The sequence below is a fragment of the Ailuropoda melanoleuca genome, chromosome 4 (assembly GCF_002007445.2).
Source record: "Ailuropoda melanoleuca isolate Jingjing chromosome 4, ASM200744v2, whole genome shotgun sequence".
Classification (NCBI taxonomy): Eukaryota; Metazoa; Chordata; class Mammalia; order Carnivora; family Ursidae; genus Ailuropoda; species Ailuropoda melanoleuca.
This window is the reverse complement of record NC_048221.1, coordinates 95,674,679-95,691,964: the sequence shown is the minus strand read 5'-3', so window position 1 is coordinate 95,691,964 and position 17,286 is coordinate 95,674,679. Positions and strand designations below refer to the sequence as shown.

At 37.4% G+C, this 17,286-nt stretch overlaps 1 protein-coding gene across 18 annotated transcripts in view; it reads right to left on the bottom strand.

The window, feature by feature from the left end:
- The window catches only part of ALMS1 (ALMS1 centrosome and basal body associated protein), a 174,757-nt gene that overhangs the window by 20,450 nt on the left and 137,021 nt on the right, over window positions 1–17,286 (bottom strand). For 17 of the 18 annotated variants that reach the window (XM_034659360.1, XM_034659361.1, XM_019802036.2 and 14 more), the window contains 2 exons: window positions 15,813–15,983; window positions 9,829–10,991 (listed from right to left, as the gene is read on the bottom strand). In XM_034659360.1, the coding sequence (XP_034515251.1) occupies window positions 9,829–10,991; window positions 15,813–15,983 (1,334 nt within the window). The remainder of the gene's footprint in view (window positions 1–9,828; window positions 10,992–15,812; window positions 15,984–17,286) is intronic. The other variant, XM_034659357.1, reaches the window with a different exon arrangement.

Sequence of the window (17,286 nt, the reverse complement as noted above, 5' to 3'; positions counted from 1 at the left end):
CCTCAAAAAGTTCAAAAAGAACTACCCTAAGATCCAGTAATTGCACTACTGGGTATTTACCCCCCAAAATAGAAAAATACCGATTCAAAAGGATACAAGCACCTCGATGTTTATAGCAGCATTATCAACAATAGCCATAATATGGAAACAGCCCAAGTGTCCACTGACTGAAGAATGGATAAAGAAGATGTGTGTGTGTATGTATATATGTGTGTGTGTGTGTATATATATATATATATATATATACACATGTATGTATATATATATAATAAAACAATATTACTCAACCATCAATTTTGCCATTTGCAATGAATGGATGGAGCTAGAGAGTATTATGCTAAGTGAAATATGTCAGTCAGACAAAGACAAATACCAGATGATCTCATTCACATGTGGAATTTAAGAAACAAACGAGCAAAGGGGAAAAAAAAAAAGAGAGGTAAACCAAGAAACAGATTCTATAAAAACTATATAGAAACTACACAGAACTGATGGTTACCAGAGGGGAGCTGGCTGGCGGGATGGGTTAAATAGGTGATGGGGATTAAGGAGGGCACTTGCTGTGATGAGCACTGGGTGACGCATGGGAAGTGTTGAATCACTATATTGTACACCTGAAACAAACATTACACTGTATGTTAACTGGAATTTAAATAAAAACTTAAAAAAAGAATAAAGAAATGTAACTCAGTAATAAAATGACAACCCAATTTTAAACCCAAATAGTCCTTTTAAAGATCTGAATAGATATTTCTCTAAAGAAGATAACAAATGGCCAATAAGTATAAGAAAAGACGTTCAAAAATCAATAGTCATTAGGGAAATGCATATTAAAACCTAATTGAGATACCATTTCACAGTCATTAGGATGGTTATAATCAAAAGACAGGCAATAACAAGTGTTGACAAGGATGTAGAGAATTTGTAATATGATCCTGGTGGGAATGTAAAATGGTGAAGCCACTCGAAAGGTTAAATAGGGAGCTACCATATGTTCCAACAATTCTATTACTAGGTATATACCTAAGAACATTGAAAAAAATATGTCCACACAAAAACTTGTATATTGGGGTGCCTGGGTGGCTCAGTTGGTTAGGTGTCTGCCCCTCAGCTCAGGTCATGATCCCAGGGTTCTGGGAATGAGTCCCAGGTGGAGCCTGCGTCTCCCACTGTCCCTCCTCCTGCTTGTGCTCCCTCTCTCTCAAATAAATAAATCCTAAAAAAAAAAAACACCCTTGTATATTAATGCTTATAGCAGCATTTTTCATAATGGTAAAAAAAAACCAGAAACAACCCAACAACTCATGAATAAACAAAAAGTTGTATTATGTATATGGAATATTATTCACCTGTAAGAGCAATGAGTATTGATTCATGCAACAAAATGGTTGAAACTTGAAAATATTTAGTGAAAGAAACCAAACACAAAAGGGCACATATCGCATGACTCATTTATATGAAATGTACTGAAAAGGCAAATCCATAGAGACAGCAAGTAGACTAATGGTTGCAGAGTGGGGAGAGGTAGGAGGGGCTGAGAAATGACTGTTAATGGGGTTAATGACATAGGGGTTCTTCTGGTGTGACAAATATGTTCTGGATTTAGTGGTGATGGTTGTACAGCCTTCAAGGAATATACTAAAAAGCACTGAATTATATATTTGAAAGAGTAAACTGTACAGTATGTGAATTTTATTTAAAAAATTAATAGAAAAAATTAATAGAGATTGACCAATACTGAGACATACTATGGGAAAATAACTTACATTAAAAAATATGTCAAGAATCCAGGAATGAAAATCCAGGACACCACAGGGAAAAAATATCAGGGTTGCCTCTGACACAGAAACATTAAATGCTTGTGCTCAGAAAAGGGGAATAAAATTGACAGAATTTTGAATTAAGGATTATTATCCAAAAGTTTTACATCCAACCAAGTTGTTGTTCTTAAAGATAAGAGAAAGTCTCAAATTGTAAGAACTGAAGAGATGAGCACTCCTGAACAACTGTTTAAAAATCTAGCCAAACACTGATGAATCAATAAATTTTACTTCTGAAACTAATGAAAAAAAAAAGAAAAAATTCAACTCAAAGAAAATCATACAGCAATGAACAAAAGGAGACTGGAAACAGTAGGAGATCATTAAAAATGACAAAATACCCTAAAGAACCAAAACAGTTTTGAAAAAGAAGAACAAAGCTGAAGGACTCACACTTCTTGATTTCAAAATATATTACAGTACAGTACAGGATGGTACAGTAATATAACAGTTAGTACTGGCATAAAAACAGACAAACACGTCAATGAACCAGAAATAGCCTAGAAAGAAATCCTCACATATATGGTCAAATGATCTATTGTCAAAGGATCTTTGACTCTTGATGCCAAGATTACTCAAAGGGGAAATTTCTCTTCGACAAATGGTGCAGGGGAAACTAGATATCCATTTGCAAAGAATGAAGTTGAGCCTTACTTTACACCATCTAGAAAAATTAACTCAAAATGGATTAAAGGCCTAAACGTTTGTAAGACCTAAAACCATAAAACTCTTAGAAGAACACATAGGGGAAAAGTTTCATGGTATTGGACTTGGTAATGATTTCTTGGATATGTTAGCCAAAATTACAGGCAACAAAAGTAAAGAGACTACAGGGACTACATCAATATCAAATATATTTGTGCATCAAAGGACACAATAAAGTGAAAAGGGAGAAAAACTTATAAATTAATATCCAGAATATATAAAGAACTACAACTCAATGACCAAAAAATAAGTAACCTGATTCAAGAATGGGCAAGACTTGAATAGACATTTCTCTAACAATGATGTACAAATGGCCAACAAGCATATGAAAAGATGCCCAACATTACTAATCATCAGAAATGCAAATCAAAACACAATGAAATACCACTGCATACCCATTAGGATGGCTACTACAAAACAATAACAACAACGACAACAACAACAACAACAACAACAAAAACAACAACCAGGAAATAGGTGTTGGCAAGGATACAGAGAAACTGAAACTCTTGTGAACTGTTTGGTGGGACTATAAAATGTTGTAGATGCTGTGGAAAATATGGTGGTTCCTCAAAAAATTAAAAATAGAATTACCATATGATCCAACCATTCCATTTGTAGATATATGTCCTAAAGAACTGAAAGCAAGGTCTTAAAGAAGACGTATTTGCATAACCATGTTCACAGAAGCATTATTCGCAATAACCAAGAGGTGGAAGCAACCCAAATGTCCATGGAGGGACGAATGGATAAACAAAATGTGATATATATGTACAATGGAATATTATTCAGCCTTAAAAAGTAAGAAAATCCTGTCACATGGTACAACATAGATGAATCTTGGAGACATTATGCTAAGTAAAGTAAGCCTGTTACTAAAAGACAAATACTCTATGAGTCCACTTACATGAAGATATCTAAAATCAAGTAAAACCAGGGGCTCAGGCAGAGGGAAAGGGGGAGTTGTTGTTTAATGGGTATAGACTTTCCATATTGTAATATGAAAAAGTTCTGGAGATCTGTTTCATGACAGAATATACTTAACACTACTGAATTTTACATTTAAAAATGGTTAGGATGTTAAATTTTTGCCGTGTGTTTTTTTTAAACCACATAAAAAAGTTCACTTGCGGGGCGCCTGGGTGGCACAGTGGTTAAGCGTCTGCCTTCGGCTCAGGGCGTGATCCCGGCGTTATGGGATCGAGCCCCACATCAGGCTCCTCTGCTATGAGCCTGCTTCTTCCTCTCCTACTCCCCCTGCTTGTGTTCCCTCTCTCGCTGGCTGTCTCTATCTCTGTCAAATAAATAAATAAAATCTTTAAAAAAAAAAAAAAGTTCACTTGCCTCAGTCTGAAATGGAATTTTGCATAATAAACATTTACTTAATAAACATATGAGAATAGGACTGGAGGAGAGTATGTTAAGTGAAATAAGTCAAGAAGAGAAAGACAATTATATGGCTTCACTCATTTGTGGAACATAAGGAATAGCAGGGAGATCAGTAGGAGAAGGAAGAGAAAAATGAAGAGGGGGTAAACAGAAGGGGAAATGAACCACAAGAGACTACGGACTCTGGGAAACAAACTGAGGCTTTTAGAGGGGAGGAGGGGTGCGGGGATGGGCTAGCCCAGTGATGGGTATTACGGAGGGCACGTATTGCATGGAACACTGGGTGTTATATGCAAAAATGAATCATGGAACACTACATCAAAAACTAATGATGTACTGTATGGAGACTAACATATCATAATAAACAAACAAACCAACAAACAAACATATGAGAACAGGAAAAAATAAGGATAATAAAATTTAAACCAAACATATTTGTTATAACTTCACAGTTAAGTAGAATAAACTCACCCCAAAAGAAAAGTGCTCAAATTTGTTGGGGAAAAAAAGTTAAATTTAACTAGATGCTACTTAGAGTTGAGCAAAGTGACCCAGAAAGGCTAAAAGTAGAAGGACAGGCAAAGAGAAACTGTGCAAATGTAAAGTTTTAAAAATTGCACTGAAGTGGAATCAAAGACAAAATGGAAAATGAAACTTACTTTGTATGATTTATGGTATAATTCACAGTGAATAAAAAAGTGTCATGAATGTTTATGTGCCAGACATAGATCAAACATGTACCTATAAACCTTTCATTACCACAAAGATAAATCGACCTTCAAATATACTTTTTTAAAGTATATTTTAACCTTGTGTGTCTATCCAACTCTTGTGCATGATGACACTGTAACTTTTTAAAAGTAAGCTCTACACCCAATGTGGGGCTTGAACTCCCAACCCCAAGATCAAGAGTCACATGCTCTGCCAACTGAGCCAGCCAGGCACCCCTAAGTACACTCTTTGAAGTCCTTAACAGAACAAGGAAACCAATATTTGGGAAAAATATAATTAATAAAGGTGAGTTACTGGATATAATTGGAATGTCATACTCTATATGGAAACTCCACCTCCTTTATAACACCCCTGGAGTACTTGTTCATACATTAAGCCACAAAGAAAATCTCTATAATATCCTTAAAACAGAAATAGAACTGAGTACAACCTCTGATCACAACACTTTAAAATTATAAGTTCATATGTAGTGATAATAAATCCAACTTTAAGAATTTTAATTAAGGGGCGCCTGGGTGGCATAGTGGTTAAGCGTCTGCCTTCGGCTCAGGGCGTGATCCCGGCGTTGTGGGATCGAGCCCCACATCAGGCTCCTCCGCTATGAGCCTGCTTCTTCCTCTCCCACTCCCCCCGCTTGTGTTCCCTCTCTCGCTGGCCGTCTCTGTCAAATAAATCAAGTCTTTAAAAAAATATTATTAAGAAAATCATAAGAGAAAATACATTTGCAGTATAGCACTGTATCGAAAAAATCTGCATATAAGTAGTTATTTCACATCTACATTGCTCATATCCATGCTGTTTAAGGCTCAACTGTAATTTAAAATGACATGGAGTGGAACTGATGCTTTAGCCCATTTCAATTAGATTCAATATCATATTCTCAAGAATGGGATTTGTTGTTGCTGCTACCTAGTAGTTCCTTTCATCAGAAGGGGTCAGATATGTGTGTTATTCTGGTAACACCCTACAGTCCCAGGCCACTACTTCTAGAACCCATGTAGTCAGGAATTTTGGGTGACAGTTGAATGGATAAGCAAAATGTGCCATATACATACAATGGAATATCATTCACCCTTAGAAAATAAGAAAATCCTGTTACATGCAACAGCATGGATGAAACTTGAGGATATTTTGCTAAATGAAATCAACCTATTACTAAAAGACAAATAATATATGATTCCATTCCATTTATATGAGGTACCTAGAGTAGTCCAATTCATAGAGACAGAAAGTAGAATGGTGGTTGCCAAGGGTTGAGCATAAGGTGGAATGAGGAGTTGTTTGAATGGGTATGGAGTTCCAGTTCTGCAAGATGAAAAAGAGTTCTGGAGATGGAGGATGGTGATGTTTACACAGTGATATGAATGTACATAGTACCACCAAGCTGCACACTTAAAAATGGATATGATAAATTTTGTTATATGTATTTTACCACAATTAAGAATAAAAAAAGAAAGAGAACAAGAAAATCAAATAAGAATAAATTGAACCATGAAGGTGCAAGACTTGAACAACGAAAACGACAAAACATTGCTGGAAGAAGTTAAAAACCTAAATAAACTGACAGACATTCTGTGGTCACAGACTGGAGGACTTAATGTTAAGATGGCAATAAACTCCAAACCAATCTACAGATTTGAAGCGATTAATATCAAAATCCCCATGACCTTTTGGCAGAAATGGAAAAGCTGATCCTAAAATTCATATGGAAATACAAGAGGACTGAATAGCCAAAGTAGTCTTGAAAAAGAACAAAACTAGAGAACTCATCTCAATTTTAAAACTTACTACAAAGACACAGTTATCAAAAACACTGTAGTAATGGAATACAGATAAGCACGTAGATCAAAGGAATACAATTGAGGGCCCAGAAATATCATCAGCTGATTTTTGACAAGAGCGCCAAGACCACTCAATGAGGAAAGAATAGTCTTTTTAACTACTGGTGCTAGGACAACTGGATATCCATGTGGAAATGAATGATGTCATATATGCAAAAATTAACCCAATACATATCAAATATGCAAAGGAAAGAGCTAACAAGTATAAAAGTCTTAAAAGAAAATAGAAAATATTCAAGACATTGAATTTGGCAATGGTTTCTTAGATATGACAACAAAAGCACAAGCAACAAAACAAAACAAACAATAGGACTTCATCAAAAGTAAACGGATATGCATCAAAGGACAGTAATGTGAAAAGATAACCCAGAGAGTGGGAGCAAATATTTGCCAATTATATATCCAATAAGAATCTACAATCCAGAATATATAAAGAACTCTTGCAATTCAAAAACAAAAAGACAAACAATTATAAGTGGGCAAAAACCTGAACAGACATTTCTCCAAAGAATATACATATACATGTATATATATATGGTGGACAAGCACACGAAAAGATATTTAACGTCATTAGCCATTACGAAAGGGAAAGGCAAATCAAAACCACAATCAAAATGACAATGAGTATGAGATACCACTTCACACCTACTAGCTTGGCAAAAAAACCCACCACAAAAAAAGTAAATAAAAAGTGCTGGTGAACGCGGAGAAATTGGAACCCTCAGACATTGCTGGTGGGAATATGAAATGGTGTATCCTCTGTGGAAAAGAGTTTGGTAATAATTACTCAATAAACTAAACATAGAATTACCATATTACCCAGTACTTCCACTCCTAAGTATATACCCAAAAGAACTGTATACAGGTGTTTAAAATAAAAACTTGTGGGGCGCCTGGGTGGCACAGCGGTTAAGCGTCTGCCTTCGGCTCAGGGAGTGATCCCAGCATTCTGGGATCGAGCCCCACATCAGGCTCTTCTGCTGTGAGCCTGCTTCTTCCTCTCCCACTCCCCCTGCTTGTGTTCCCTCTCTAGCTGGCTGTCTCTATCTCTGTCAAAAAAAAAAAATCTTTAAAATAAAAACTTGTATACAAATGTTCATATCTGCTCTTTTTTACAGTAACCAAAAGATAGAACAACTTAAATGTCCATGAACCGATGAATGGATAAATAAAATGTAGTATACACATGCAATGAAATATTATTCAGCCATAAAAAGCAATAAAGTACTGACACAGGCTAGGGCATGGATGAACCTCAAAAATATGCTCAAGTGATAGAAATCTGACATAAAGGTCACATATGTGGGGCGCCTGGGTGGCTCAGTCATTAAGCGTCTGCCTTCGGCCCAGGGTCGGTGATCCCGGGTTCCTGGGATCGAGCCCCGCATCAGGCTCCCTGCTATGCTGGGAGCCTGCTTCTTCCTCTCCCACTCCCCCTGCCTGTGTTCCCTCTCTCGCTGGCTGTGTCTCTCTCTGTCAAATAAATAAATAAATAAAATCTTAAAAATAAATAAATAAATAAAAAATAAAGGTCACATATGTTACGTTTCCATTTATATGAAATACACAGAATAGGCACCAGCAGGTGAGTGCTTAATGATTACGAAGTTTCTACTGGAGGGATGAAAAAGTACACAAACCAGATAGTGGTGCTGACATAAAACACTGTAAAACTCAGTGCCACTGAACGGTATACTTTAAAATGCTTAAATTGTAAACTTTACGTAAAGTTTGTGTTTTACCACACACAAAAAAGCCCTCTATCGAGATCTTTTTTTCCCAATCTTCTCTATGGAACAAAAAACCTTCATCCAGGGGCGCCTGGGTGGCACAGCGGTTAAGCGTCTGCCTTCGGCTCAGGGCGTGATCCCGACGTTGCGGGATCGAGCCCCACATCAGGCTCCTCTACTATGAGCCTGCTTCTTCCTCTCCCACTCCCCCTGCTTGTGTTCCCTCTCTCGCTAGCTGTCTCTATCTCTGTCAAATAAATAAATAAAATCTTAAAAAAAAAAAAAAAAAAAAAACCTTCATCTGTATCATTCCCAATTCTTCACTTACTTTAAAGAAAAAAAGTCATATTGTACTATTTAAACATGCAATCATTATCATTTAATACCTGCCAAATACTCAATTATGAGAAATATTTATGGCAAATTGTCTGAATGTCTTGTGCTTCCTTTCCTCTAGACAAGTGGTCTCTAAATTTTTTGATCATGCAGTCCTACTGATAAAGTATTTTTGAGCACAAATTACCAAAGTAGATATTTATTTATAAGTTATAAATTATGACTATACTCATATATTATAAAAGATATACAGAAATATAAATCTTAAAAGGTTGAGAAAAATAAATATAAATCTAACTTTTTTTTTTTTTAAACACCTTTCTTTTTCTATACTTTAATGATCCATTTTGCAAGCATCCTTCTTTGGAGAGCACTCCTCTAGATACCCTAATTTATCTCCCTAATTTAAGGTCATATTAACCTTACGGGTATTATTACTGAATCTCTTGTAAGGGTGCTGTTGAAGACTGTTAGACACACCGTGGTGCCTTCTTTACGAGAACAGATGAGAGGAATTTCTCTTAGGTATTAGTATCAGAAATATCTATAATGTTTTTGAAATTTTGTTTTTATATTACAAACTTACGTAATAGATCACAAAATTCTAGCAACACCAATTGCTAGAAAACGGAGCAAAATTCATGGCTCAGTTCTAGCAATCATATCCACAGGTATATTGATCTCCCTTCTGGCTTCAACTTGTCTTCCCATCACTCACAACCCTTCATTTATTTATTTTTAAAAATCATGTCGTAGCTCACCCCTCCCTGGCTTCAATTTAATTTTCTATTATTCTAATTCTTCATTTACTCAAAAAAACTCATTATTGTATTACTTATACATGTATGGGTGTGTGTATATGTGTATGTGTGCATCTGTGTATGTGTTTAAAAGTACCTCAAAAGTTCTTGAAAGACAGGGAGGACCGAATAAACAAAAAACCCCAAACAAACAAAAAAAGCCAGGCACTATTGTTCGGAATGGAGACCATCCTAAACTGGAAGCCCCCCTGTGCCAGGGGGACACTTTGCAGATTCTGAAGCATTTAGCAGCAAAGCCCTTCATCCAAAGGGTAATTCGTTTAACTGAGTGTTGATGAAAAGAACGACAACTCACAATAGCACTGTACTACACTTTCTCACTCTTTTCCAGTTGGTAAGAAATGTTATAGTGAGGAAAGGGCAATTGGCTTTTTTTTCACCTGTGCGCAAAGCTTAACTAAAAAGTCCATGAAAAAGGCAGTCACATTGCCAGATGCAATTTGTAGCCATGTACCTGGATGTGTTTCCTTCTGGTGTGCTCAGAAGTCATTTGGGGATGACTCATATTCAGTGCTTTCTTGTTCTTCTTGTTCCGCCTCTCAAAGTATCTCCTCTGATGGTCGGTGAGGCTGCTGTATAATTTAATTCGTCTGGGTGACAGACAAACTCTTTCCTGGCCAAAAGCTTGGATCAGTCGGGCAGTGTCAATGGTGGAAATAGAGCTGCTCCTCTCATGCAAAGTCACCTCTCTATCTGTTTGGGTCAATATATCTGATTCCACAGGAGAAGTCGTGGTGGAAACGATGTTGGTGGGGGTGTCTGTGAGCAGCTCACTCTCCTCTGAGGGTCTAGAATCTGAAGAAGTGTCGTTTCTATAATGAACACCTGGCTGTTTTCTCAGGATATACTTATCAAATTTAATCTGTTCGATTTTAATCTGATTGGGTTTCCCAGCTTGATGAGTAGAAAGCACCTTGCTTTTTTTAAGCTCTCCTGCGGTTTTATGGAATTTCTCTAGGCTCCTATATCGCTTCTTTTTCTGAAGCTTGTTTTTCTGCTGTTGCTGTCTACCACTCCATTCCTTAACATCTCGTTCCCCTCTGCTATCATCCTGTGTGCTTTCAGAGGTCCGGAGAGAGTATGTGATGGGATTCTGAAGAAGTTTAGCCAAACGATCAAGTCGCTCCACCAAGGATAGTTCTTTCCTGTCACTGAACTCAGGAGGTTTCTGTTGCCTCTTTCGCTCCTGATACTTGTTCCAGAGTTCATTCAAACTCACACTGTGCTGAGCTGTTGGCTCTGGGGTGACCTTATGATCCTTTTTTTGATCATTAATTTGTTTGTCACTTTTGGGATAATCTCTAGCCCGACTTTTAGGACTATGCATCACTTCGTTTTCCAAGTTCACATTGATACTGAGGCTCTCTATTCTGGTATAATCTGCCTTTGTCTTGTCCACATTTTGATGAGGGGAAGGAAGACGGATGTGTTCTCTTTGTTTGTCTGGACGATGCTGAAAGAAATCTTTCCAAGAATGTCTCATGAAAACACTCCTCCCTAAGGATTCATGGCAAAAATCTTGATCACTTGGTAGGTGCACTGGATGATGAAAGTAAAACTTGGCTGACCTGAAGACAGAATGGGTAGTATTTTCAAATTCTGAATGACATCTGGACTCTGAAAAGGAGAAAGAAAAAGATTTTGAAGGACTTTCAAAATATTTGCATTCCCTTTCGAAATGGTATTCACACTTAATTCTCTAGATACAGAACAAAGACCTAAGGAAAGAACAGCTTCACACAAAGTTTCAGGAAATTCACTAGCTACACAAAGGATTCTAGCCGTGTGCCTATGGGCCAGATTGATGCAATAAAACTTTAGGGACTAAGGATCAAAACACTCGGATTCTAGGTTAGATTCTGCCATAGACTGGCTGTGTGACCTTAGGAAGGCACTTTAGTTCTCTGGATTATAACAGCAACTGCTATGTATTCACTGCCTGCTACACGTGGAGTATTATGATATGTGCTCTCTATCTGTCTCTTTCCCTTTGAAATCAATCTTGTTGATAAAACTGAGCGAGAGGTACTGTTAACCTTATTTTAGAGGCTTTTAAAATTCCCTTCTCTGAATCATCTTCACATTTCCCCCCAATTTTTTTTATTGTGGTAAAATACACCTAACATAAAATTTACTATCTTCATCTTCAGTTTTTGACAGTCATTATTCTATATCAAAACAGGCATTTTTAGATATAAGAACATCTTACAATTTATAAACCGTAGCTGTAAACACTAATATACACACTTTTGGAGTCCCAAGTCATGTGTAGAAACAAAGATGCATATATATATATATATATATATATATATATATATATATGCAACAAAGTAACACTTTTGACTATGGGATCCCTTTTTGCCCACACTATAGATTATTGGCAACCAGAATTTTCATTACTCTGAGAATCCCTAAGACAATTTCCCCAGACTACAATAAAATACATGGATTTTTATACCTAATAAGTATAAAAAGACTCTCAAACTTCCCAACAAACAAAAGTCCAGGACCAGATGGCTTCACCAGTAAATTCTACCAAACATTTTAAAGAATACAAAATCTTCTCAAAGTCTTCCAAACAGTACAAGAAGAGGGAACACTTCCAAACTCATTTTATGAGGCTACTATTACCCTGACCCCAGACAAAATTACCAGCCAATATCCCTAATGAACACAGGAGTAAAAATCCTCAACAAAATATTAGCAAACCAAATTCAACAATATATAAAAAGGATCATACATCATGATCAAGTGGGATTTATTGCAGGGATTCAAGGATGGTTCAATATCCACAATTTGATCAATGTGATATACCAAATTAACAAAATGAAGGATAAAAATCATGAATCATCTCAACAGATGTAGAAAAAGTATTTGAGAAAATTCAATATCCACTCGACAAAAACCCTCAACAAAATAGATATAGAAGGAATGTACCTCAACATAATGCAGGTCATATATGACAAGACCATAGCTGACGTCATACTCAATGGTAAAAAACTGAAAGCTTTTCCTTTAAGATCAGGAATAAGACAAGGATACCTACTCTTGCCACTTTTATTCAACACACTACTGGAAGTCCTGGCCCGAGTAATTACGCAAGAAAAAGAAAGAAAAAAAAAAGAAGGCATCCATTCCTATCCTCTTCCAATCTGTTCTTCAAACAGTAAACTTCAAAAATGTAAAGTGGACCTATCATTTTCTATTTAACAATTTTCTCTTACTCTTGGAACAAAACTCAAACTCCTTAACAAGGTGTACATGTACCTCACCATGCATTACTCTCCTCCTTGTTAATTATATTCTAATCATGCTGGCCTTTCCCTTCGTTTCATTAAGTAGCATGAGCAAAGGCATAAAAGTGGGAAAGCATTAAGCAAATAGTTGAGTGTAAACATTCAGTTTATGTGTCTATACAATATACGAAGTAAAGGCAGCAGATAAAATAAGGTAGGAAAGGTTATTTGGGACCAAAGGAACAGACAGCCCAGAAATAAATCCACCCATTTATGGTCAACTGATCTTCAATAAGAGTGCTTAGAATACCCAGAGGGGAAAGAACAGGCTCTTGAACAAATGGTGTTAGAAAACTAGATATCCATAGGCAAAAGAATGAAATAGACCCTTACCTTACACCCTACACAAAAATCAACTCGAGGGGTGCCTGGGTGGCTTAGCTGGTTAGGCGTCTGCCTTCAGCTAGGGTCATGATCTCAGGGTTCTGGGATCGAGCCCTGGGTCGGGCTCCCTGCTCAGCCAGGAGTGTGCTTCTCCCTCTTCCTCTGCCCCTCCCCCTGCTCATGCTCTCTCTCTCAAATAAATAAGATCTTAAAAATATCAACTCACAATGGATTACAGACTTAAATGTAAGACCTGAAACTATAAAACTCCTAGAAGAAAACAAAGGGGAAAAGCTTCACGACACTGATCTTGGGAATGATTTCATGGATATGACCCCAAAAGCACAAGCAACAAAACCAAAAATAAACAAGTGGGACTACCTCAAAATAAAAAGGTTCTGCACAGAAAAGGAAACAATAAAGTGAAAGAGCAATGTATGGAATGAGAAAAAATATATGCATACTGGATATCTGAGAAGAGGATAATCTCCAAAATATATAAAGAATTCATATAACTCAGTAGTAAAATAATAATCCAGCTGAAAAATGGGGCAAAGGACTTGAACAGACATTTCCTCAAAGAAGACATAAAAATGGCCAATAGGTAGATCTAGGAAGGAAGGAAGGAAGGGGAACGAATGGGAGGTAGGTATTTGGGGACAAATTATATGGAGCCTGGAACACTAGATTAAGGACTTTAACTTTATTCTTAATGGAAATTAAGAGCCACTATACCATTTTGAGCAGAGGAGTAACATGATTATGGCTGTATTTCAGGAAGGACACCACAGCAACAGGATAAAAGAAGCAAAATTTCAAAGAGCCAGATAGAATACATTAAAAAATAAAGCAAAAATATGGGGCTCCTGGGTGGCTCAGCTTGTTAAGCGACCAACTCTTGATTTTTGGCTTGGGTCATGATCTCAGGGTTGTGAGATCTAGCCACGTGTCGGGCTCGCACTCAGCACGAAGCCTGCTTGAGATTCTCTCTCCTTCTTTCTGTCCCTCACCCCAGCTCATGCTCACTCTCATGCTCTCAAATAATAAATAAATCTTAAAAAAAAAAAAAAGCAAAAGTAAAAGAATGAGGAAACATAACATTACTGTAAAATGTATTTGTTTTCTAATATCAGCATTTTTAATCAAGACAGTACCACTGACTTGGGGCTGAAGTAAAATATATAGTAAAGAGTAGAAAGTGAGCAAGCTGAGTTCACTGAGTATAAAGGGCTCAATGAACAATGAGACTAGCTAATCCTATCTCATGGCACCTTTTTTTTTTTTTTAAAGCCTCAGGGAGGGGCTTGAACCCAGGACCCTGAGATCAAGACCTGAGCTGAGGGGCGCCTGGGTGGCGCAGTTGTTAAGCGTCTGCCTTCGGCTCAGGGCGTGATCCCAGCATTCTGGGATCGAGCCCCATCAGGCTTCTCTGCTGGGAGCCTGCTTCTTCCTCTCCCACTCCCCCTGCTTGTGTTCCCTCTCTCGCTGGCTGTCTGTCTCTGTCAAATAAATAAATAAAATCTTAAAAAAAAAAAAAAAACCTGAGCTGAGATCAAGAATCGACACTTAACCGAATGAGCCACCCCGGAACCCCTCACGGCACTTCTTTAAGAGTAACGGTCAAATCAGTTGAGGTAGTTATCTACTTCTGATAATGCATTAGTTTTATACATAACATTTGCAAAATTCCCCCAAATATATTAAAAATATGATTTACCACTTTTTAAAAATCAAAGTTAAACATGCTCATTGTAAAATATTCAAATAATGCAATGAATGCAATGAAGGTGAAAAAGGTCTCCCTGCTATTCCTAAGCCCCCAGGCCCACTTTCCAGTATAACAACTATTAAGCAGGTTTTGTATATCCATTCAGATAAAATGCTGCCAAGTAATGCAAAACTATTTGTTCAAAGAAAAAAATATTTTATGTATATGCAAACATTTTATATTAACTGATTTGACATACCATAATTTAACTAGATGTTTAGGCTGTTTCCAGTTGTTTACTCTTCTGAAGAATGCTGCAGTGAATGTTTTGTGTATGTGTGCGTGTATGATTTTATATGTTTGGTACTTTATGTGTCTAACTCCTGCAAGTGGAAATGCTGGGTGACTTTATTTCAGTTTTAGTCAGTGTTGAGAGTTTAGATAAAGTGGGGTCCATAACATTGCTGCCTCAGCATCCATTCTAGGCGGCAAGTGGCCTGCAGGTCCTTTGAACTGATGCTAGTCCCTCCCACGAATGCATGCACTAGAGAACAACCTGCAGAGTCAGAAGTAAATTTAGTTCCTTATATGATTTCCCCAAAAATCCTTGTGATAAACAGGGCCTTTCCCATATGCACCTCCCTCCTTAGATAAAACCCCTGCCAAGCTTACCAAAATACCGTTATTTCCAATTTTGAACTGAACAATCCAGACTTAGCCTGGGAACCCCAAGCAGCGCCACCTGTAGACCCCAATAAAGGCATGTACTCCAGGTCCTGCCATTTTCTCTGCCTGCACCCTGCCTTGACCTCCCCGTGTAGCCTCCCAAAGCATGCCATGTACCTCCTCCAGAACCTGTAATAAACTTCTTTAATTTAATTCCCCTGTGCTCTTTTATTGAGCCACTGGACATCCCAGAGCTCTACTTAACAAATGTTAATTTAATAAAGTCATAACAGTTAGATATTGCCAAACTGCCCTACTCCTCAAAAAATTTGCCATAAATTTGCAATTCTAACAGTATTATGAAAATGTATGTACGTTTTCTCTCTCTCTCTCTGTCACTCCTCTCGTATTCCTCTCCCCACCCCCCTGCCCCAATTCCATTACCTGCAATATCTATCTGCAAGGATTCTTTTTCTTTTGTCCAGGCTTCCTTAGGAACTGTCCTCTTACTATGGATCTCCTCTTTCTGTTTAATGGCTTTAGTGTCTGGCAGACTTTCAATCTTTATGTCATGTGGTCGAGCTGAGTCCTCTGCAGCAGCACCACCACCGGAACCTAAGAGAGGTAAATTAACACAGTATCCAGACAAGAAGTTGACAAAAAATATTTTAAAATACCTCTCAAGCATCTAATATGTGAAAGGCACTGTTACTGGTATTGAAGAAAAAAACATAAAAAGACCATTTAGAAATGTGTTTAGAAACTATTAATTCAAATTGGAGTTAAAAAATATACAAAAACATGGGGTGTCTGGGTGGCTCAGTCGGTTAACCATCCAACTCTTTATTTAGGCTCAGGTCATGATCTCAGGGTTGTGGGATTGAGCCCCGCATTAGGGTCTATGCCTGATGACTCCAGCAGGGGAGTCTGCTGAAAGATTCTTTCCCTCTGCCCCTCCCCCAGTCTCATGTGCATGCTCTCTCTCTCTCCAAAATAAATTAAAAAAAAAATACAAAAACAGATGTCATACAAAATAAAAGAATTACCGCATAAGAGAAAGAAGTATATGTACTGAAAAAGGGAGAAACTACTTCTAGCTAGGAGGATCATGAAAGAATTCTAGAGTAACAACTGATTTGGGTGTTAGAAGATAGCTAACCTGGGATACACATTGAGACAGAAAGGGAAAGGCATTTTAGGCAAAGGTAACTACATATGAAAACAAGAAAGTCAGGAAAGCAACTGAACATCTAAGAAATACAGCAAGTATATTATGGTTTATTTGAGTATAGAATTTATAAAGAAAAGAGGTATCTAAAAAGTTGTTTGGGAGCTGATTTTATTATTCTGAAAGGCTGTACTAAAAGAGTTTAGATTTTATTCTTAAGGGCAATGAAAACTTTCTGATTATGAGATTAACAGGATCTGTTACTAGAACGGTCATTTAGCAACAGCAAAAAGGGGGGTAAGATTTTGAACTGTTGCCCAGAATACAACATTGCTTATGAAAACAAGCAATACACAAAAAAAGAGAAGTGGCTAATTATGCTCCAAAATGTTTCTATTTATAATATTGGCAGAGACTACCAGCTGTCCTCTGAAATCCATTTTCCTTTCCTCTAAAATAAAACCTTGACAATAGAGTGGACAGGCTGAGGGGATCCCGTGTCCTTCAAATTCCTCCCAGTGAGTTCCTTCATGAGCACAAAAGCTCGTTTCCAGCCATTGACTACTTCAGATTCTGAAGCAGAAGCAATTACAGGCAACCAGTTTCCTTAGTCCTATCCCTAGGTCACTGAATAATACCCCAAAGAGCAGCCCTAGCCATCAGCCCTTGGAAATAATTCTGAAAAAGGAACCCATGTCAAAACAGTAAAATGAAGAATAAAACACACACACACACACACACACACACACA